General features: G+C 36.9%; 1 protein-coding gene and 1 pseudogene across 1 annotated transcript in view; both read left to right on the top strand.

Moving 5' to 3' along the window:
• LOC114046115 (28S ribosomal protein S9, mitochondrial-like) overlaps nucleotides 1-22,057 on the top strand; it is an 87,134-nt gene that overhangs the window by 8,747 nt on the left and 56,330 nt on the right. Inside the window, exon 2 of the mRNA XM_027866370.1 lies at nucleotides 18,845-19,024. Coding sequence (XP_027722171.1) covers nucleotides 18,845-19,024 — 180 coding nt within the window. The remainder of the gene's footprint in view (nucleotides 1-18,844; nucleotides 19,025-22,057) is intronic.
• LOC114046134 lies at nucleotides 1,810-13,847 on the top strand (annotated as a pseudogene).

The raw sequence follows: 22,057 nt of genomic DNA, 5'->3' as shown, positions 1-22,057 counted from the left end.
ATCATTTCATTCCCTGTTCCTATTCCTTCAAATTTCTTTTTCTTCTCTTATTGCTATTGTTAGGATTTCCAATACAATATTAAATAATATTGGTGACAATGGGCATCCTTGTTTCACTCCTGATCTTATTGGGAAGGCCTCTAGTTTATCCCCATTGCAGATAATGCTTGCTGATGGTTTTAGGTAAATGCTTTTGATCGTTTTCAGGATATTTTGGATTTAACAAAAGGTTGTTTTGAGTTTTTTCCCTCTTTTTAAATTTTTAAAATTAAATTTTAAAATCTTTTTAAAAATTTTTGGTAAGAGGGATTGCTCCCTTGGAAGACTAGAAGGGATAAATTGGGAAATGTAGGTTATGTCGAAACAAAACAAATACACACACACACACTTTAAGAATTTTAGGCTAACTCACCCAGAGTCCAATGGGTTTGACTTCTCCAGGTGTGCCACATTAGGACTGCTGTATGTTCCATCACTATAGATTGTCCTTTATACCATAGCCTGCCCCTGCTCACCTCTCAACTCCAATCCCTCCTGACCACTACCATCACTTAATTGTTTTGAGCTAGGCAAAATAATTTCTAATGGGTATGTTACCAATATACTCTTCTGGGTTCTTTAGCTCACTCTCTGTAGTAGAGTAAACATAGTATTTACTCTGGTGGCCTTCATGGCCTGAAATGTGATTCTGTGAGAAGGTCTCAATGTTAACTATTTCTTCCCTTTTAAAACATTAAACATGAAATTAAGTATTATCTGAAGTTTTTATCCCCATGAGCATTTCTAAATTTAATTTTTATTTTTTAATTTATGGACTAAAACAAGCATTTCCATAAGATGGTATAATAAAAAAATGATTGCACATTAAAAAAAAAAAGACTAGAGGCAGCTAGATGGTGCAGTGGATGGAGTACCAGCCGTGGAGTCCGGAGGACCAGAGTTCAAATTCGGCCTCAGACGTTTGACATTTACTAGCTGTGTGACCCTGGGCAAGTCACTTAAGCCTAGCAAAAAAACTGAAACAAAACAAAACGAAAATAATTTCTAGTCTAGAATGAATCACTGGACTAAGCTTCTTGAGTATGTTCTGTTAGCTGTTGTCTGAAATAGAGGTGTAGGTACACTGCAGTGGCCATATTGGAGCGCTGATTCCTGACACACTGAACCCTTGTTTGGTTCCCTGACCCAGAAGCTAACAAAACAATCACAGTTTTTCGGGTACTTCATTTTCTTATGAAATCATGCTGTTCAGCCTGGATTCCAACGTCTGCCTTTGTAACAGTTATTGGATATATTTGGTGGTTACTCTGATTTTAAACATGTTCTTTCAGTTAGTTTTGCAATAACATTTCTTCTGTTGGGCTGCCTTCTTTTTTTGAATTTCAAGGTCCTGAGAGGTTTGAATAATTAGAGTGCTGACTTCCTCTTTCACAGGAGCATCTGAATTTAGTTACTTCTTCGACAAAATGATCCACAGCTGTTTTCAGTGGAGAAGTGCTTTTTTGCAGCCCTCCAAGGTACATGGCTAAGTCTAGCTTTACCAAAACCCATGGCATCTGGATGCTCAAGCCCTTTCCAGCTTTCCTTTTACTTGATTTCATCTATGAGAAGTTTTAATCTACACTAATTTAGTAGTCCCTTTCCAATGCCTTGCTCTGCTGATTGAGGACATGCTCTCCTGGCACACTATTTTAGGAAGCTTCAGCCATTCTTCACTTCATTCTCTCCTGACATCTCTTCTGTAGACCTCTCTCTGCCTGTTGGATGGACCATTTTCTCCTTCCCTCTTCTTCCTTCCAGTCTGAAAGTATGAGCCACAATCACATCAACTCTGCCATTGTTCCTGGATACGGTGCATCAGACTATGCCCCTTTTACTGACCGGGATGCTCCTTCCTTGCCAGCATTCCCCTGTGTGTTATCTCACCCTGTAAGCTTCTTGAGAATCTATCTTTGCTATTTATTCTTTCACATTTAACCTAAGTGATAGAGGCAGTTCTTTAAGAGCATGGACCAATAGTCACAATCCAGATAGAGGCCCAGGGTGTGAGTAAAAGAAGAAACTTCAGTGTTTCACTTTTTTCTCTGCGAAATGAAACTGAGAAGTCACCTTTAGTGCTAAACAGCACATGAACATCTACCCTCATCTGTGATTTCTCACCTTAATTTTCTGCCTTTCTCAATGTTTTGATATCTGCCCCAGTTAGAGGCAATCTTCCTTTTGGAATAATGTCCTCATTCATCGGTCTCATCTTTGTAGATTTCAGTATCATCTCCAGTCAGTTATTTGTTTGTTTTTGGCTAGGCAATGGGGTTAAGTAACTTGCCCAAGGTCACACAGCTAATAAGTGTTATGTGTCTGAGGCCAGATTTGAACTCAGGCCCTCCTGAATCCAGGGCTGGTGCTGTATATACTGTGCCACCTAGCTGCCCCTTCCAGTCACTTATTAAGCATTTAACAAGCGCTTAGTGTGTGCCAGGAACAGTACTAAATGCAGAGGCTACAAAGAAAGGTAAAAACACAGTCTCTGTTTGTAAGCAGTTCGCATTCTAATGGGGAAAGCAACATGCAAATAACTATGTACATACTAGATATATACAGTATAAAAGGAAGGTAATTTTAGAGGTGAAATGGAGGAGGTATGCTGTATGGGGGCAGGGAGACTAAAAGGTCTCCTGCAGAAGCTGGGAGTTGAGCTGAAAAGGTAGTGACAAGACCAGACCTTTGCACAACACTTTAGCAACTGAATGGAGTGGGGAGAGATGAGATAGGGAGACCATTTAGAAAGCTTTTGTGGCCTGGTGTAGTGCACTTATCCTTACCACTTGGGAAGCTGAGGCTAGGCAGAGGTTCCCAAAATTATTTGGCCTACAGCCCCCTTTTTGAAAAATTACTCAGCACCCCTCTAGGGTTAGGTTAGGTTAACCCTTATTTTTATTCAATGCCCCTCCAATTGCACCTGAGGCTACTACCATTTCTCCCCACCTCCAGGGTTCCAGCGCCCCCTAGGGGGCAGTCTCTTCCACTTTGGGAACCTATGCTGGAGGATCGTTCAGTTCATCAGTTCTGGGCTACAGGGTGCTTTGCTAACCAGATATCCTTGCCAAGGCATGTTGACCCCTGGGAACCGGAAACCACCAGGTGATGAGGGGTGGACAGATTGATCTGACAATCATTTGTGTAGAGATGATAGTTGAATTGTAGGAGTAGGTGAGATAGAATGAAATATTAGAGAGAGAGAAGTGAAGAGAGTCCAGGACAAAGTTGGGGGTGGGGGTGGGGTTCATGGTTAGTGGGCGTGACCTGGATGAAATAGATTAGAGAGATGTAGAAGGTTTATTTGGCATCAATTGCTAATAGTTTTGTGATTTGATCCAGTTCCATTCAGTAGTTCATCAGTCAACCAAAATTTCCCTCTCTCTAGTTGCTTGTGCCTTTTCCCTCTCAAATTAGCTTGTATGTATTTGGTATAAACACTATATATGTACATGTTGTTTCCCCCAATAGAATGTAACCTCTTTGAGCCCATGACCTGACTTACTTTTGTTTTACCTAGCATAGTACCTGACACATCACAGGTGATTAACAAATGCCACCTAATTATCGTCTTCTACCTTTAAATTCTGAGAATCTCTGATGAAAGGATAGTCTCAGGGATAATAAAAAAAAATCCAATATTGACATGTTTAGTTTAAGCTTCTTCTGAACCTCTTAGATGGAAATGTCTCAAGCCATTTGTAGATGTTTGACTTGAGATACAAATTTGGAAGTCATTTCCATAACAGTGAGTTATTTAAACATCTTTTATTTATGCTTTTAAAAGTATTTTTATTTCCTAGTATCACTCTCTCAGTAGTAAATTAAGCAAAAAACCCTGACATAATGATCAAATCTCATAGCATGTGTCTTATTCCATACCTGATAGTTCACTACCTCTCTTCCACCTCATCAGTCCTCTGGAGTTTGATTGGTTAAGCATCCTCAGTACTGTCTTCTGGTGTTGTTTTCCTTCCTCCCCACACACACACTTAATAGTATTTTATTTTTCCAATTACAGGTACAGATAGTTTTTATCATTCACTTTTATAAGATTTTGAGTTCCAAAATTTTTCTCTCCCTCCCTACCTCATCCCCCTCCCCAAGATGGCAAGCAATCTAATATAGGCTATACATGAACAATCATTTTAAGCATATTTCCCCATTAGTCATGTTGTAAAGAAGAATTAAAACCAATGGGAGAAACCATGAGAAAGAAGAAACAAACAAAAAAAGAAAGAGATAAAATAATGTGCTTCAATCTGCATTCAGATCCCATTGTTTTTTTTCTGGATGTGGACAGCATTTTCCATCATGAGTCCTTTGGAGTTCTCTTGGATCCTTGCATTGCTGAGAGGAGATGAGTCTGTCAAAGTTAGTCATTGCACATTGAGGTTTTTATTGTTTACAATGTTCTCCTGGTTCTGCTCACTTCATGCAGCATCAGTTAATGTAAATCTTTCCAGGTTTTTCTGCTATTTGCCTGCTCATCATTTCTTATAGCAAAATTCCATTAATTCATAAATCACAACTTGTTCTTGATGCTCAATTGGGCATCCCCTCAATTTCCAACTCTTTGCCACCACAAAAAAAGCTGCTTTAAATGTTTTTGTACATGTGGATCCTTTTCTCTTTTTTATGATATCTTTGGGATACAGACCTAGTATTGGTATTGCTGAGTCAAAGGGTATGCAGTTTTATAGCCCTTTGGGCATAGTTCCAAATTGCTTTCCAGAATAGTTGAATCAGTTCACAACTCCACCAACAATGCATTAGTGTTCCAATTTTCCTACATCTTCTCCAAGTGTTGTTTTCCTTTACAGCATTGTAATCATTGTATATATTGTCACTTCCACTTATATTTCATGCTTCATCACTTCATGCAAAATCTTCCAAAGTTTCTCTGAATTTTTCATATTCATCATTAATTAAAGTACAGTAATGTTTTATTACATTCACTTGCCACTGTTTGTTCAGACATTCCCCAATCAGTCGGTAACCACAAGAAGTGCTTCTATAAATATTTTGCCATATAGAAAACTTTGACTTTGACTTCCTTAGAGTAAATGCCCCGTAATACTATTTCTGGGTCAAAGGGTGTGAATAGTTTTGGTTTTTTTGTTTGTTTGTTTGTTTTATTTTGTTTTGTTTTTGCTTTACTGCCATAGTTCCAGTTTTTTTGGATACAAAATGGCTAAAATCACAGCTTCACCATTAGTGTATTGATGTCCCTGTCTTCCCACAGACCCCTCCAACATTGACTCTTTTAAAAAATAATCTTTGCCAATTTGAAAGGGGTGAGGAAAAAGTTCCAGATATTTTATTGTGCATTTTCTAATGTGAAATTTGAAATTTTTTTTATCTTATTTGTATTTCTTCCAAAAACTTTGTTATCATTTGAGTTGTTTTTGCTTCCCCTCTCAGATTACCTTTTATCCACTCAGCTGTCAATTCCTTTTCCTCTCTGATTACCTTCTAAATCTATTCAGTATCTATTTTGTTGATAACTAGTTATTTATATATTGTCTCCTCTGTTGGAATGTAAGCTCCTTGGGGGCAGGGTTTTTTTGTTTTTTTTTTTTGTTTTTGCCTTTCCTTGTATCCCTACCCCTTATCTATTGGAGAATGTCTCTTGGGCTAATATATTTGTATTTTTGTATTTCTTAGGTATGAGGCGTATCAGTCTGATACAGTTTTCCCACACACACCCAATTAACAATTTCTCTTGTCCTAAGTACCTTGATTTTGTTCAAATGCTTAATTTTATTATTGAGATCTTGACTCTGAAGTCAGGACTTAAATTCAAATTCTTCTTCTGATGATTATTATCTGTGTGACCTTGGGTTTAAGTAAATTACTGGGTCTCCCAGGACCTCAGTTTTCTGAGGAGGGTTGGGTTTAAATGCCAAACAAAGGATTTTGTATTTAATCCTAGAGGTGATAGGGAGCCTCTGGAGTTTATTGAAAGGGGATGGAAGGGAGTTGGTATGATGAGATCTATACTGTGGTGGCTGAATGGAGGCTGGACTGCTGTAGGGAAGAGATTTGTGACAGCAAGCTATTGAAGTAGTCCATACCTGAAGAAATGAGAGCCTAAACCAGGGTGGTAGAAGTATGAGAGGAGAGAAAAGTTTGTGTACTCAAGAGATGTTGCAAAGGTGCAATCAACAGGCCTTGGCAACAGCTTAGAATGGGGGAAGTGGGGGGAGGGGGGGCAGAGTGGATGAATTAAAGTGAGGAGTCAAGAATGATACCTAGGTTGTAAGCTTGTGGAGCTGGGAAAATGGTGGTGCCCTCAACAGTAATAGGAAAGTTTGAAAGAGGAGAGAGTTTGGGGAGAATGATAAGGAATTCAGTTTTGAATGTGCTGAGTTTAAAACGTCTACCAGACATCCAATTTGAGATGTCTAATAGGCAGTTCCAGATAGGAGAGTAGAGGTCAGCAGAAAAATTAGGCCTGGATAGGTAGATTTGAGAACCATAGATGGTAATTGAATCCTTGGGAGCTGATGACATCACTAAAGATAAAAGCCCCTCTAATATCAACTATTCCTGTCTTCCCTGAGGGCCTCTCCTCTCCCTTCCCCCAGTTTCTGGTGTGGAGTAAAACCTCTGACTTGGAACAATTTTTCATACAGTTGTGAATAGTTTGTCATTCCTTTGAGAACTATTTGTGACCACTTTATCCATCGGGTAATGACTCTTGGTCTTTTTTCTTAGGACTTTCTGTTGAATAGAGAGATCTTTCCTAGTGAGTTGTGATCTTGGGTTTATTAAGACACAGGCTATTCTGCTTAAATTTCTTCTCAGTCTTGCTTATCTTGACTGTTCCTCTGATCTACTTTTAACCAGTACCAAATAGTTTGAATGATTTACTGCTTTGTAATTTAGTTTGAGATTTGATTCTCAAGGCCTACCTTCATTCTCATGTCTTTCATTATTTCCTATGAGATTTTAGAACTTTTGGTCTTTCAAATAAATGTTTGTGTAATTTTTTTTAAAGTTCTATAAAGTAATCACTTGGTAATTTAATTGAGAACAGATTTAATTCTACATATTGTTGGTTATCTGCTGTAAGCTAACTCCATATTCAGGGCTTTTTCCCTGCACCATGCTTCATTTAATTAACCCCCATACAGCTGTGAAAAATGAGGCTCAAAGAGATTAAATCACTTGCCTAGCTCATCTGTGACAGAAACAGAACTAAAACCAGGTATCTTGATTCTAGTTCAGTGTTCTTTCTTCTGCCTTCTTTCCTTCAGTGATGTGGTTCACTTCCTTCTCTGGGGGAAGATCTGCTTTGTTTCCTACCAGCATTAACAGCATCCTACAGTGGAAGAATTGACAGTTGTCCAGACTTAAGGTGCCTGCCTCCAACCAACCCAAATCCATTTATCTGGGCACAGATAGATTCCTTCCCTCAGAGCTGAGGGAATTAAAACAGCAAGTGGTAGTAGGAATTGAGTGAACAATACTGACTCCATCTTGTGACTTAGTTTTGGAGCTAGCTCAGTTCCCTTTCTATTCAATTATGGGTCTAGTTCAATTTCTGTCTTGTGAGAAAACTTTAGTTCGTATTGGGAATTTTGAGAAAGCTTAATTGCATTGTGTGAACCTAGCATGGCCGAGGAAGCTGGGCAACCTCTACCTGCTGCTTAGAGCCCTTTAATTAAGGACCTAGAAACCTTCTCAGATCCAAAGATTGATGCAAGCTATTTTCTCACAATTATACATCTCAAGCAACCCATATGTCTTATCTGAAAACTGACCCTGTACTAGCTAACCAGTTTCCGTGTTCCTTTGTTTAAATAAAGGCACTTGGGGGCAGTGGGACACCTCTTTTTTCGATTTCAGGGAATTGCACCTGTTTGCTGTCCCCCTTCCAACTTGGAAAGTCCCTATTCTTTCTTCCCATTAGAAGTCAGATTACCTAATTTTGTGTCCTGGTTAATTGTATTCTTTTAATTAGTCTTATTTGATTGTTTTTAATGCATAAAAATTTGTCTCCCCCTGTATTTGTGGTCCAGTGCCAAAGATGAAAAGGCCTGGGGCCAATTCATTTTGCAATTGGCATGCTTTGCTTAATAAATTGATATGCTCAGAAACTCAAACCTTTCTTTCCTCAGTCATTTCATCTTTCACCTGGTACAGAGCTGACTTTGCCTCTGTGGCTAGCATATTACCTTACCAGAATAGCCCATTGGGTCACACAGCTAGTGAGTGTTGTGTGTCTGAGGTCGGATTTGAACTCAGGTCCTCCTGAATCCAGGGCCGGTGCTCTATCCACTGTGCCACCTAGCTGCCCCACTTTAAAACAATTTTTAAAAATTTATGCTCCTGTATTAAATCGTTCATTTCTTATTTAAAGGGAGCTAACACAGATATCTTCCTTGCAATGTGCTTCCTAGTCATAGCAGATAAAAATTAAGTACTCTTGGGTGCATGAACTGAAGGACCATATGGTGGGGAGCTGGGAGAACTCCAGACTTCTCACCTTACAGATGAGGAAATGTAGGCTTTGATAAGTGAGGAGACTTATTGAAGATCATACAGGTGAGCCCAGGGGTAGAGCCAGGGTGCAACCTGAGGTCTTCAGAATCAAGATATCAACAGGCATTAAGTTTGCAAAACATTTTAATACATTATCTCATTTGAACCTGTGAGATCACATATATAAAGCACTTGACAAACCTTAAAGCCAGCTATTATTGTTGTTATTGTTGTTGTCATTGTTATCTTCCGTTTTGCAAACGAGAAAACTGAAATAACAGTCATTCACCTTGTGAAGGTAAAAGACAGTTTTTGAATACAAAGTCTCCCTTACTGAAATTTAGCATTCTTAGCTATACATCTCTTACCACACCTCCAAATCCAGTAGTACCTGTGGTGCTGAAAGTTTTTGCCATATTATATTATTTTTTATTGTAGGACCTTGTCTTGTTTTCCCAATGAATCTGTACACACATGAGAGCAAGGCCATATCTTGTATATCTCCAGCAGTGCTAAGACACAAGACAACTGTTCAGTGCATATTTGTGAAATGACAGGACAGTTACTTTTACATAATACTTCTATAACTCTTGCTTGCCATATAGTACCATTAGTTTTGTAAACAACACCTAAACATCATGTCTTTTCATCTATTTTTATATTCATTCAGTTTTTCCTCTTATTTGTCTTAAAATTTCAAATAGGAGAATTTTGCTAAGTAGAAATTAAAATGAAACTATTTAATCTCAAGTAGGCTACAGGGATTACACTCTCCAGAATGATTGAGTTAAATTTACATTTTTTTTCTCCCTATATTCTCTACCCCTGATCTTTGCTCTTTCCTTTAGTCTTAGACTTTTAAAACAAATTTTGATAAAAACCATTTTAATTATCAGTGCATTGCTTCATCTGAGTTCAGTCAGTAGTGTAATTAAACTGAAAAGAGGCTTACTTAATAGTGCCTCAGGACAAATAAAGTAGTGTATAAAATTGGCATTTGGCCAAAATTGGGACATTACTGCTCTGTCACTGAAGCTTGTGTTTCTTTGGCAGACTACTTGATTGAAATTATAGCTGTCTAACCCACTGATTATCTTTGCAAAAAAAAAAAAATGTCTAGTCGTATCCATACTATTCTATAAGAATGAAAAGCTTGAAGACTTGTCTCTCAAATAATGTATTTTCAGTTATTACTAGAAACAACAGCATGAAGGAGGGGACATTATTTTCTAGTTTAAAAAAAAAAGACAAATACTTTTCAATACTAACCAAAAATCCAGTTATTTCAAAATTCAGTGCAAATGCTTAGTGTAGACTGAGTTAAAGCAACCATCTTTTGAGCTTAAATATTATCTTTGAATATTTTTTCTCTGGTACTATTCTTAGCATTGTACAAATATATTTAATGACTTTTTGACTTAGCAGTGTGATGTTTTTAATAAATATTATGAATGTTCAGTGTGTCATGTTGTTAAACAATTTTGCACAGCTGTCTTTATTAAAAGAAATCCAAAATATATTTTTCCCAAAAATAGATAATTTCATATGGCACATATTTAAAATTGAATATTAAAAGTGTCAAAACTTTTCAATAATTTTCTTTTGTGAGATTTTGATAGTTATTTTGTTATACTTGGATACAGCTTTCAGGTGAAAATAATTCATGATTTAAAGCAGTTCTTTTTACTTTAGTAACTATAGTATATTCCTTCAATTTAGGACAATACTTCCAACAGAATTTCCTTTAGTACTGCCATGACTTCAGGAAACTTAAGGATAATGAGATAGTCGTAGATAAAACCACCTTAATTTTATTTTTTTAAATGATGTAGTAAAGTAACAAAATGAAGATATTCCCCTTAAATTTAGGGAATTTTCTTCTCTGAATATTTATAAATAAAATCTGATATCTATTTAACAATATAATAAGAAACATAGCCACTATGATATATGGTAAGACATAGATTAATTTTTTTTCATCAACCAAGATACTGGAACACTTATTCTCTTTGATGTTTTTCGGAACATGATTTTTCTTAACCCTATTTCTTACAACAACAATCAATATTTCAATATCTATTTATGTTAATACTTCTATTAACACTACCTAATATGCAAAATTAACATGAGTAAAGTGCTTGGTGAACCTTAAAGTGCCAGGTAAATATGAGCTATTATAACAATATTTTCTTTTTAGGAATTTGTATTAGAAAGTGAATATAAGTAATATCAGTCACAGTGTATTCCATCAGATAAGAGTGATTATTGAATTAAAATAATTAAATACGAAGTAGAACAGTATTATGTGTACCAGAAAACATAAAGCAGACATTTCAGTGTCTTGGAAGAAAGGAAGGCTAGGCAACAAGCACTTATTAAATGCTTACTGTGTTCAAAACTGGAAATATAAATAGTAGGAAAATGAAAACCAGTCCATGCCCTCAAGGAGTTTACATTCTAATGGAGGAAGACAACATATAAAAGGGAGCTAATGGAAGTAGCAGGGAGAGGTGCTGTTAGAAACAATGATATAAGGAATCAAAAACATGGAAAGACTTGTATGCACTGATATAGATGGAAGAAAATAGAACCAGGAGACACCCATAAACCATCTGAGAGTTAACAGAAAGACTTTACTTAGGTATTAGCAAGGATGCACTATGTTGTGAGAAAAGCATGACTCAAAGTGATTCCCTTGGTAGTTTAGTTTCTATATTGGACTAAAAGGAAACACTTGTAGCATATGAGATAATTAACAAAAGGATATATACTTAGCCATAGCAAGGGAAAGATAGTCAGCAAGGATGCCTAGTTCATTCAGCAGCTCTCCTGCTTCTGTGATGCTCCATAGGTCAAGCATCAGGGAAGAACTAGAGTTTATATTAATTTTTGTACTGAGACAACCTGGAAGTGACTTCAAGGGCCTGAGCCCTTAGTCTTTTGAGTCAGTTAAGTCTTTAGAAAGATTTCTGTACCTGTTAAGTAAAAGAATTAGCCCAGTCCACATGGTAAAAGACGCTGATACAGATATTCTTCCTATTGCACAGTGCTGGTTGTTCAGGTAGACATAAACCCCTTTCCTCTTTTGCCCAAATGCATCTCATCCCATGTCAGGGGCACATATGTTTCACAGATATTTATGGAACATGGAAACTCAAAGATATCAAATGGCTTGGCTCCCCGGTCTCCCCCATCCTACATCTCACCTTCTTCATAGTCAAATGCCTAGAAAAAGCCATCTACACTTACTGCCTCTACTTCTTCACTTCCTATTTTTTGATCCCTGAACCAGTCAAGTATTGGCAATATCTTCCATGTCTTTAGGGAAAAATGAGCTCAGCCTATAGGGAAGGGCCTCAGTAAATTATTTCTCTTACCACAGCAGTTGAATTCAGATTAAATTCAATGTGCCGTGGTCAATCCTGGACCCATACAGCAAATGATGAGGCAATTTCCACCTATTGGTAGGAAACTATGGCTCTGGGTGTAAAATGTTATAAATGATGTCACAGGGTTGTTTTGTCATTTAGTTTTCCTTAAGGGATGACTTTTTGGAGCCAGCTAGGTGGCGCAGTGGACAGAGCACTGGCCTTGGAGTCAGGAGGCCCTGAGTTTAAATCCGGCCTCAGACACATAGCACTCACTAGCTGTGTGACTCTGGGCAAGTCACTTAACCCCAATTGCCTCACCAAAAAAAAAAGGGGGGGGAATAATTCTTTGATGAGGTTAGGGGGAAAACGGGTTTCCCAGGGGAAACAGGGAAGAGCTATATCTGAAAATAACTGATATAACAAAGGCGTCAATGATTTTTTAAACTAAATTTTTTTTTTCAAATGAAAGCTATGCATGACCATATGCACAGGCAGCCCTGCTTATTTTGTTTCATGAATTTAAAAAAGAAACTTTTAGTAGGCTGTTCTCCCCAATGTCACCTCATATCTTCTTAGCCTCATTTCACATTTGTTCCTCCTTTGCCACAATCTACGACATCAGTGTTTTGAAAACTTTCCTGAACTTACCAAAAATCTGTTTATAAAAGATTAGCCAAGGCACATGCTGATTATTAAGAGCTAACAGGAAGTTATTTATAAATTGCCTACTAAGTGCCAGGTGGTGGGGATACAAATAGCAAAGAATGAAACAATCCCTACTGAGAATGAGTTTATGTAATGATACAAATTACCACTTATCATTTCATAGTATTTTTACTTCCAGTTGGTTAGTATAGCAATAACATCTTTGAAACCATTGTGTAAAGTGTAGAAGTTAAATGTGTTGTTTGGAAAGACCAAAATGTTACTAAATGTTTTAAAAGAGCTGTATTCTTGGGCTTTTCTGAGCAGAAGAAATTTATATCCCAATAAGACATAGTACTTATATCTTAATCTTTGTATTATAGAGGTCAATGGAATTACAGTTGCCTTTTGATACTGAATGGTTATACTTTTCAATGTAAATAAACTGAGTCACTCTGTTGTGTTTAGTGATCCACTTTGTTAGAAACAATGTTATATTCAAAGATATAATTAGAAAATAAGGTCCAAATAGCTTCATCAAATTGAAGATTTTTTGTGTGAACAAAATTAATGCAACTAGGATAAAAAGGCAAGCACTTAGGGGAAATTTCTGTGTAAAATGTCTCTTGGTAAGAGTTTGATATCTAAGATATATAGGTAATTAAATGAAATAGATGGCCACAGTCATTCCTGCAGATCACCAAAGCCCCTAAGTGGTTAAAAAATTAAAAAATATGAACACTCAGTTTCCAAAAGAAGAATTGCAGATTGTAAGCTATGTAAAAGAATTCTCCACTCTTCCTCTTTACCATCTTCCTCCCTCTTGCAGCCGAGAAGGTCAGGCTGTGCAGCTTCAGCGGGTACAAAATCTACCCCGGGTCATGGGAGGCACTAGGCCCACACTGACAGGAAGGTTTTCCAGTTTTTGAATGCAAAATGCGAGTCTGCATTCCTTTCAAAGAGGAAGCCCTGGCAAATCAATTGGACTGTCCTGTATAGGAGAAAACACAAGAATGGACAGTCGGAAGAGATTCAAAAGAAGAGAACTTGCCAGGCTGTTAAATTCCAGAGGGCCATCACTGGGGCTTCTCTTGGTAATATAATGGCCAAGAGGAATCAGAAACCTGAAGTTCGAAAGGCCAATGAGAACAAGCCATCAGGGCTGCCAAGGAAGCAAAAAAGGCTAAGCAAGCAACTAAGAAGACAGCTGTATCTGCTGCTAAGGCTCCTACAAAGGCATTACCTAAATAAAAAATTGTGAAGCCTGTGAAAGTTTCTGTGCCCCGAGTTGGTGGAAAATGTTAATTGTCTCCTAAGTTGGATTAAGTAAAATAAAGTTTAAAGCAAAAAAAAGAGTTGTCCAAATCACCAGTGAGTATTGAGAATATATTTCTTTCTTTTTTTTTAATATATTTATTTCTAATACTATCAACTAGTCCATTGCTAATCTTGTAGTGTTTTTCCTCTCTGCTTAGCTATAATGACTGATGAGTTTAAATCAATTTAAAATATCAAGAAAAGCCGAAGATTATAAAAAGGATGTGTTCTCGAATGACAATTGAATGTCATCTGAACACATTTTTCTAGTTCTGTAACCACTTTGTCAAAGGTGAAGTATTAGTGCCTTGGGGAGAAATTTTCAGTGCCATAGCACAAAGGGATCAGCAACAGCCAGTGTAATATAATTACTGAGATTTTAAAATGATGTGAAAGCTCTTATTGTGAAAACTGGCATGTTGAACCTAATTGCTAATAATAAGAAATCATCTTTATATTTAGTTGAATAACTCCCTTATCTCATCAAATAAATATGAAGTCTTTGTAATTCATTCTCAAGCTAAACTGAACCTATTTTTATTATTTATTGTAATATATTGCCTTTGTTTCTAGTAAGTGGTGGAACTAGGACTAGAACTCAGTTCTTTTATGTATTAGAGCATTTTTAGAATTGCTAATTTTTAAAAAACTTACATCAACAGATAAATTTGCTCATCTGTAGAACCAAAGATAATCCTTAAAATCATAAGCAGGAAAAATGAAATTCCAAACAAAACCTGTCATAGAACAAACACAAATGAAAAAGGACAAACCATAAACAATTAGGGAAAACACATTGTAAATGATGACATATCACCACAGCCTTTTGTTATTTATTTGTGATTTATTTAAAGAACTTCTGGTGAGGAACTTTCTCTACCAAAGCAGGTTGACACCTTTGCAATCTACAGTCTTAGTTACCAAGAATATTAAAAGGATAACTGATACTGCCCAGTGTCACATAGCAAGTGTGTCAGAGGCAAGACTTATGGAATCCAGCACTTCTTGACTCAGAAATCATCTCCAGACCTTTTCTGTTATTTATTGATTATTGAAAAGAAAGGAAGACCACGTACATTGACTTTTTAAAGGCAATACCAATTATGGTTACCATAAGTTGATATTATTTCTTGTTATATTTTCTTAAATAGTTAAAATTTTATACTCTTACTTTTTCTTTATTTTCTTTAGATGTTTTCTCCTTTTTTAATCTATTGTCAATTTATCCAGCCTGACACAAGGGATTGTAGCCTTAGGGCACAAGCAAAGGCAATGCTTCCAAATATGTGTATGTGTGTATATGTGTCTTGTACACATGTGCCTAGACATCATTTCCAGAATAAGAACTAAGAGCTAAGTATCCCTCCTCCCCAGCCCCAGATAGCAACCTCCCAAATTGCCCACAGCTCCTGAAAAAGATTGATAGAACATCTGCCTAGGCTTCATGGGCAAGGAGAATTCATTGCTGCCTCATCTTTCCCAATAGCCTCTTCTGTGGGGAGAGGGTATGTATACTCGGGGACATTCAATAAGTAAGTTAGATTCTATCCTCACCCTGCCTTAGCTCAAGTCTTGATCTCAAGAGGGAGTCCGGCTTATGGCCCAAGTCTGAGATCAGACCGTTTTCTTCCTCATCTCATCTTGGTTCCACCTTGAGTAGCCTAGAAACACACCCAGGAAGTGAATAAATTAAACCCTCAGCTATGGTGGCTTGGGGTGCTTCATGGAGCCAGGAAGGGGGGAGGGGGAAATGATTCTCTCCTCACCCAGGGAAGTTAAAAAACAATCTTGTGTTATTAAAGCAGAATCAAGCATCAAGCAGGCAGAGGCTTACAAAAGTAAAAGTTCTTGGAGGCATCTGCCTGGCAAGAAGGTCCTCTCACAGCTTTATACCCATCCTTCTTCACCGGTGGCTCCAGTACGGAAGGGTCACAGATGGCAGCCTCTTTACTGAATTTGGGAAAGCAGGGACTCCTACTTCCAGCAAATGATTTGTCATCCAGAAAAGTTTCCACAGCTTCTGGTGGTTATCTGAGACATCCAGTTGCTACATGTTTAGGCACTTGGCAAGTTAGGTCCAGGTGGTAAACTTGTCCTGTTCCATGCAGATCACAGATGTGTAGCCCTCTGTATCATGTATGTATGAAGCCTTATATATAGGTGCTTACTGTGGTTTAGGACCTCAACCTCACCAAGCATACTTCATAAATGTGCTTCCTTAGGCTTTCTGGGTGTTTGAGTTAGATACTAGGGATGATAGGTTTGGGGTTTGGGTTTTTTGTTTTTGTTTCTGTTTTTGTTTTTTTAATGTTTACATTTTTTTTTCCAATTGCATGTAAAAACAATTTTTTAACATTCTTTTTTTAAATTTTGAATTCCAAATTCTCTCCCTCCCTCCCCTCTCCACTCCTTGAGAAGGTAAGCAATTTGTACATGTGTAGTCATGCACACTATTTCCATATTAGCCATGTTGTGAAAGAAAACACAGCCTTTCCTCAAAAAGAAGAAAAGTTTAAAATATATATATATATATATGCTTTGATCTGCATTCAGACTCCATCAGGTGGATAGCATTTTTCATCGTAAGTCCTCCAGAATTATCTCAGATCATTGTATTACTGAGAATAGCTAAGTCATTTACAGTTGATCATAATCAATATTGCTGTTACTGGTACAGTGTTCACTTGGTTCACACTTCACTTTGCATCAGTTCATATAAGTTTTCAGATATTTCTGAAACCATCTTGTTCATTATTTCCATCACATGGAAATGCATCACAATCATGTAATACAGCTTGTTCAGCTATTCACTGGGGATGATATTGATCATGTGCTTCTTGAAATAGACCTCATAGATGTAGCCACTCATCTTTGTAGGCCTCATTATGAAGTGGAGGAGACATGAAGAACAGGAGGCATCAGAGATATGTTCGTGGCCCTGGTGCTGCTCTTGCATGCCCATCCAAATGTCCCAGTCTCAGAGCTTTTCCAGCATTACCTTGAATAGCTCCACCCCATTCGTATATAAGGATTTCCTGAGCAGTCATTCTAGGCTGAGTATGATTTCTACTGAGTATAGGAATGATGGGCCCTCTGCTTTTTGCTCATAGCCCTTCATAGCCTTGGTCATTATAGGCAAAGATACAGTGAACAATTACCCTACTCAAGCAGGTGGGTGGACTGACTAAAGAAGCTGAAGAAATCAGTCTTCTAGGATTGCAGCAGACTTTGCCTTAAGGCTTAGGGTAAAGAGAGGCTGGCCTTGAAGTATTAAAACACCATGGTGTTCTTTTTGCTGATGGATATGTGCTGGATTCCCCTCAAACCAAACAGGGTGACCATGTCTATTCTTCATAGTAACTGTCAATGCAACCTTTGTCATCTAAAACTTTACACCCTGAGCAGAGAACGTAGCATCCTATCTGAGTAGTTGGTCCAGATCCTACCGTGACTGCTGTAGGCACAATGGCAAGTCTTATTGTGGGTGGAGCATGGTTGAACTCAGTAGGGGGCTGGTATCCCAATAGCTGCAACTATCCCCATGCCCTCGTAGCTTTGCCTCAGAAACTTTCGATACTCTTTCAGCTCTATGTTTGCCTAATGACTAGTGATTGTGACTCTTCAGCAAAGCTAAATGAGATACCCATCTTTAGCAGGATGGGCTCCCCACTATGAGAACGAGGTACATAGTTTGTAGTATTTCTTAGGTAAACAGAGCCCTTCCTTTTCAGCCTACAAAGGTCTATGTATCTTGCTATTCTAGCTTAGAACTAGTACTGCTTGGCTCTCTAGCCTCTAGAGAAGTACCTTGGCCATAACCTTGAGGTAAAAGGAACTTTTGTCTTTAATACAGATGAGCATGTGACCTAGGGCCACCATGTTGAGGAGCCATACTCATGGGGAGAATGTGTATGAACACACACTTTATTTTTATATATATATATATGTAAATATGCATATATGCACCCATGTATGTGTGCATGCATGTGTACCTACATGCTCTGCCATCAGATAACATGGTTGAGGGCAATATCATGGGTGCTTCATCACTCATCCCAGGCCTCATCTTCCAGGAACATGGGGCCATCCACAGTCACATACTTTTTCTCTGACTGGAGTAGACCTTGACATCTAATGTTTTATTAGTCAGCAACATCTTTTTTTGGCACCTTCTGGTGTCTTGTGGTCTCGTTGTCCTGCTCAGACTCCAGGTTTTCTACATCTTTGCTCACTGAGCATCTAGATTAGTTGGATGTTGAGGACAGTCACCAGAGGGAGTGGCATTGAACCCCACCTGGCAGAGGCATGATAGAACCAACTGGTTTATCAACCTTTAAGTTTTATACCAGGTACCAGCTTTGTTTCTTCTGGCCTCAGAACAGTTTCTCCAAGGTGCCCAGCTTCTAATTGTCCATACCAGGGATTAGTGATGAATAAAAGAGAACTCTTCACCACTGGCTCTTGTGGGGCTGTCAGGTGGCACAGCAGCTCCTACCCGGGCCACCTTCTCTATACTACCTCCCTCTCTTCCCTTTCTTACACTTTACACCCCTACACACACTCTACCATCCAATGATACTTGTTTACAGACTGACTTTGCCTTATAATCAGTATACATATTTCCAATTATTTCTTTATTAAATAGTTTTGTATCTTATTCTGTTCACATTTGATGAAAATCATAATTAAAGAGATTGTCTGTATTTTGTGTTTTAAATGCAGATGCATATAGTAGGTAATTGGCTCCGTATCTTGGTTATATAATGTTAGACTATTCAAGACACTGTATGTAAGAGTGTATCTTTAACACTGCTAAGCAAGTTTGAGTTAATAAGTTCTTTATACCAGTCCCATTACAAACAAACCTTCCTTCCCCTTTGATAGCTGTTTTATTTAGAGATGATGTATGCTTACAATCTTTTTTTGTTTAGAGATGACTATTGCAAGAATAAAATAAAATTTTCTTTTTTTTTGTTTTTCGTTAGCTATTAAGGTTAATACATACCACCAGCACAACACAGAAGAAAAATGTTGCAACCTCAGGACGTGAAGAATATACAGTGGCTTTTATTAAAAAACAGATTGAAGAATTCAACATAGGAAAAAGACATTTAGCCAACATGATGGGAGAGGATCCAGAAACTTTTACCCAAGAGGATATTGATGTAAGTACAGTTGCTCTGTTGGAGAAATAATTTACTATAGAGTTGGATATTGAAAGTGTGTTACTTTAACATGGGCCCCTCAGATCTCTCCTAAGTTTTAATTGAATTGCTAGATGAATGAAAAATACCATTTATACTTCTCCAGTAGGAGATATGACTTTGATAAAGATACTACCTTCCACTGCTGTGTAAGGTCAGACATCACTCTACAGGATTGCATATTTGTGTCTTTTATTGAATGTAGTTTTTAGTTTTTACTGGTAATAGATAATCTCCTTGTTTCAAGGTCATGAGAGCCTCTACAGGTGTCTAAAATGATTACATTATGGGTAAATGTTTCTTTGTTATACATAGTTAGGTTATGTTTTCTTGCAAGATGATATATCAGATTATAATGGGAATGTCAGATTTGTGGGAAATCCTATAAATAAACATGAATTTGGTATGTTAAATGTTTTTAATATATACTTGCATTGTTAAAGAGGTTCTAGTGATTTGAGAATTGGACTGACTTTTGGTTCTAGTTCCCCTATAGCCAGGGGTCATTAAAGTATTATGTTAAATTAGGGAACTTTGAATAATAGTTGGTGATATTTGATTGTTAAGTAACCTGAAATAACTGGAGTAAGTGTTCAATTTAACTAAAAACTATTTAGCTTGCTTTGATAAAATGCCAGCTCTAACATCCATATAATCTTATTCTTAAATATTATGAATAATTTATAACCAGGTATAAGAATCTTATTACAAAGTCTAATCTTCATCAGACTGTTGAAGTATTTGGTAGGACATGATTCTTTTTTTATACATCTTAATTATTTTCATGTTGTCCAAAAGTCTCATCCTAATGAAAACCTCAATACCAGTTTTCCCTTCACCTGTTGAAGCCCAGTTGAGTTGGGGCTGTGGGAGCTGCTTTTTTTGTTTTGTTCTTTTTTGGTAGCAGGGGAGGGTTATGGTGGTGGTGGTGTAGTGATCACATAGTAATTCCGTATTTTAGTTGATCTGCCCATTTCATGAATAAGATGATAAAATTATAATTGGTTACATCTCATTTCATAGCTAATTTTTAGTTACATAGTAATAATAACATGTAACAAGCATCAGCCAGAATCTATAATCAAAGTAAGATTGAGCCTTATGTTTTTAAAAGAGAAGCAGTTCGTATTAAGATGTAATTTGGAAAAAGATTTTAAAAGACATCCAAATGCCTTTTTAAAAAATTCTTAGTTTTGTGTCTGTTTGTTTATTTTTTAAATTTTGATAAATTGCTGTCTCAATGTTGAGAGAGATAAGGAGGCCTTGGGTGTATCATTTCAGCTTTTCATTTTCCAAATAGCATATGGAGCATACACAGGGCAAATTCAGGTGAGCTTAAGGGACAGAACATTATTACAGCAGAGTTTTATTTATCTAGTTTTTTAAGTAGATCAAAATTTTCGAAGACATTAAGGCTGTCTTTTTGGTAGCATGCAACATAGAGGTTAAAAGAGGAATTGGGCATTTTGAGAACTACTTAATGGTTTTTGTGCATTAGTAGGATATGAATTAAAAAGATTAATTAGAATACAGAGTTAATCCAACAAGTAGTTGGTTCAGACTGAACTACTGATTATTTTATAAAATCTTTAGAAGCTAGTTTTGCCACACAACTTAATTCCTATAATAATAATGATTTATTTGTCAGTTTAAGGTTTTCAGAAGGCTTTACATGTGTTTACTTATTTGATCCTCATAGCACTTTGTGAGGTGGATGCTGTTATCTCCATTTTAGAAATAAGAGGCTGAGGCTGAGAGTGGTTAAGTGACTTGCTCAGGTCCACACATCTAGGCAGGATTTGAAATTAGGTTTTCCTGAATCCAAGTCCAACACTCTCTCCACCTAGCTATCTAGCTAAACTAGAAGCATCAATAAAAATCATATTTGTAAATATTTATGCTAAAATACCTTTTGAAAACAAACTTTGAAATAAGTTAAAACAACTAGATTAGGGATTTAGTCGAGCAGGGTTTCAAGAAATTCTTCTGTACTACTTACTTTGAAAGATAATAATCACTCTATATTAAAGGGGCACTAAACAATGGAAGTTAGTGTTTATTCAGTCAAGAAGATTAAAGTTCAAAGACATAGTTTCAGTTCTCAGATTATCAATTTGTTTCCCAGATATAAAGTGTTTATTGGTGCCAGTGTACTGAGATAATAATAACGGACATTTTATAAAGCACTTTAAGGTGATTTACATATTTTATCTCATTTGATCCTTATACAACCTAGGAGGTAAATGCTTTTATTATCTTCATTTTGCAATTTAAAAAATTGAAGTAAAGCAAGATGTTAGGTAACTTGCCCAAGGTCATACAACTAATAAGACAGTATTTTTATGACGCATAATTCAAACTCACACCTTTCTGACTCCACTCTATCCACTATGCCGCCAAGCTACCTAGGATAGGAGAGAACAAATTTTCTGCATTTTTACAAATAGTTATATGTGTGTGTGTGTCTAATGATGACTCCAAAATTGAATGAATGACATAGTATGCTCAGAAAAAGAAAGTAGCTCTGGAAAATTTAAATTTTACTTTGTGGTTATAATTACTGGCCTATTTAGCTTGATGTGTTCCATTTTACTTTTAATATATATTGTATGTGTTCTTGTTATTACTATTAGTAATAAATAAAATGCTAATCAAAACTATTTAATAATTATTGCTTTTGAAGTACCTTGCTTATACCATAAAATAATTTAACTGTATTTCAGGAATCCATAATTTCAAAGTGGAAATTTTATCCAGTGATGTAATTTGTGGCCTATCCACATCTTCTCTTCCTATATGATTCTTCTTCATGTCTGCCCATGAATCTAATATGAACAGTCCATCTCACACACTAGTATTCTTCCCTCTTCCACCCCCCCGCCCAGGTCTTGGGTGTCTATTTGATATTTCTTGGTCTTTATGATCAGTCTGCCTCCTTTTCTGATCATATGTTCCTAGATGCTGTCCTTTACACATCTTCTTTCACACAAACGA

The sequence above is a fragment of the Vombatus ursinus genome, unplaced genomic scaffold, assembly GCF_900497805.2.
Source record: "Vombatus ursinus unplaced genomic scaffold, bare-nosed wombat genome assembly UNPS02014781.1, whole genome shotgun sequence".
NCBI classification, from domain to species: Eukaryota; Metazoa; Chordata; class Mammalia; order Diprotodontia; family Vombatidae; genus Vombatus; species Vombatus ursinus.
The sequence above is the reverse complement of the archived record's forward strand: the minus strand, read 5'-3'. Positions and strand labels throughout refer to the sequence as shown.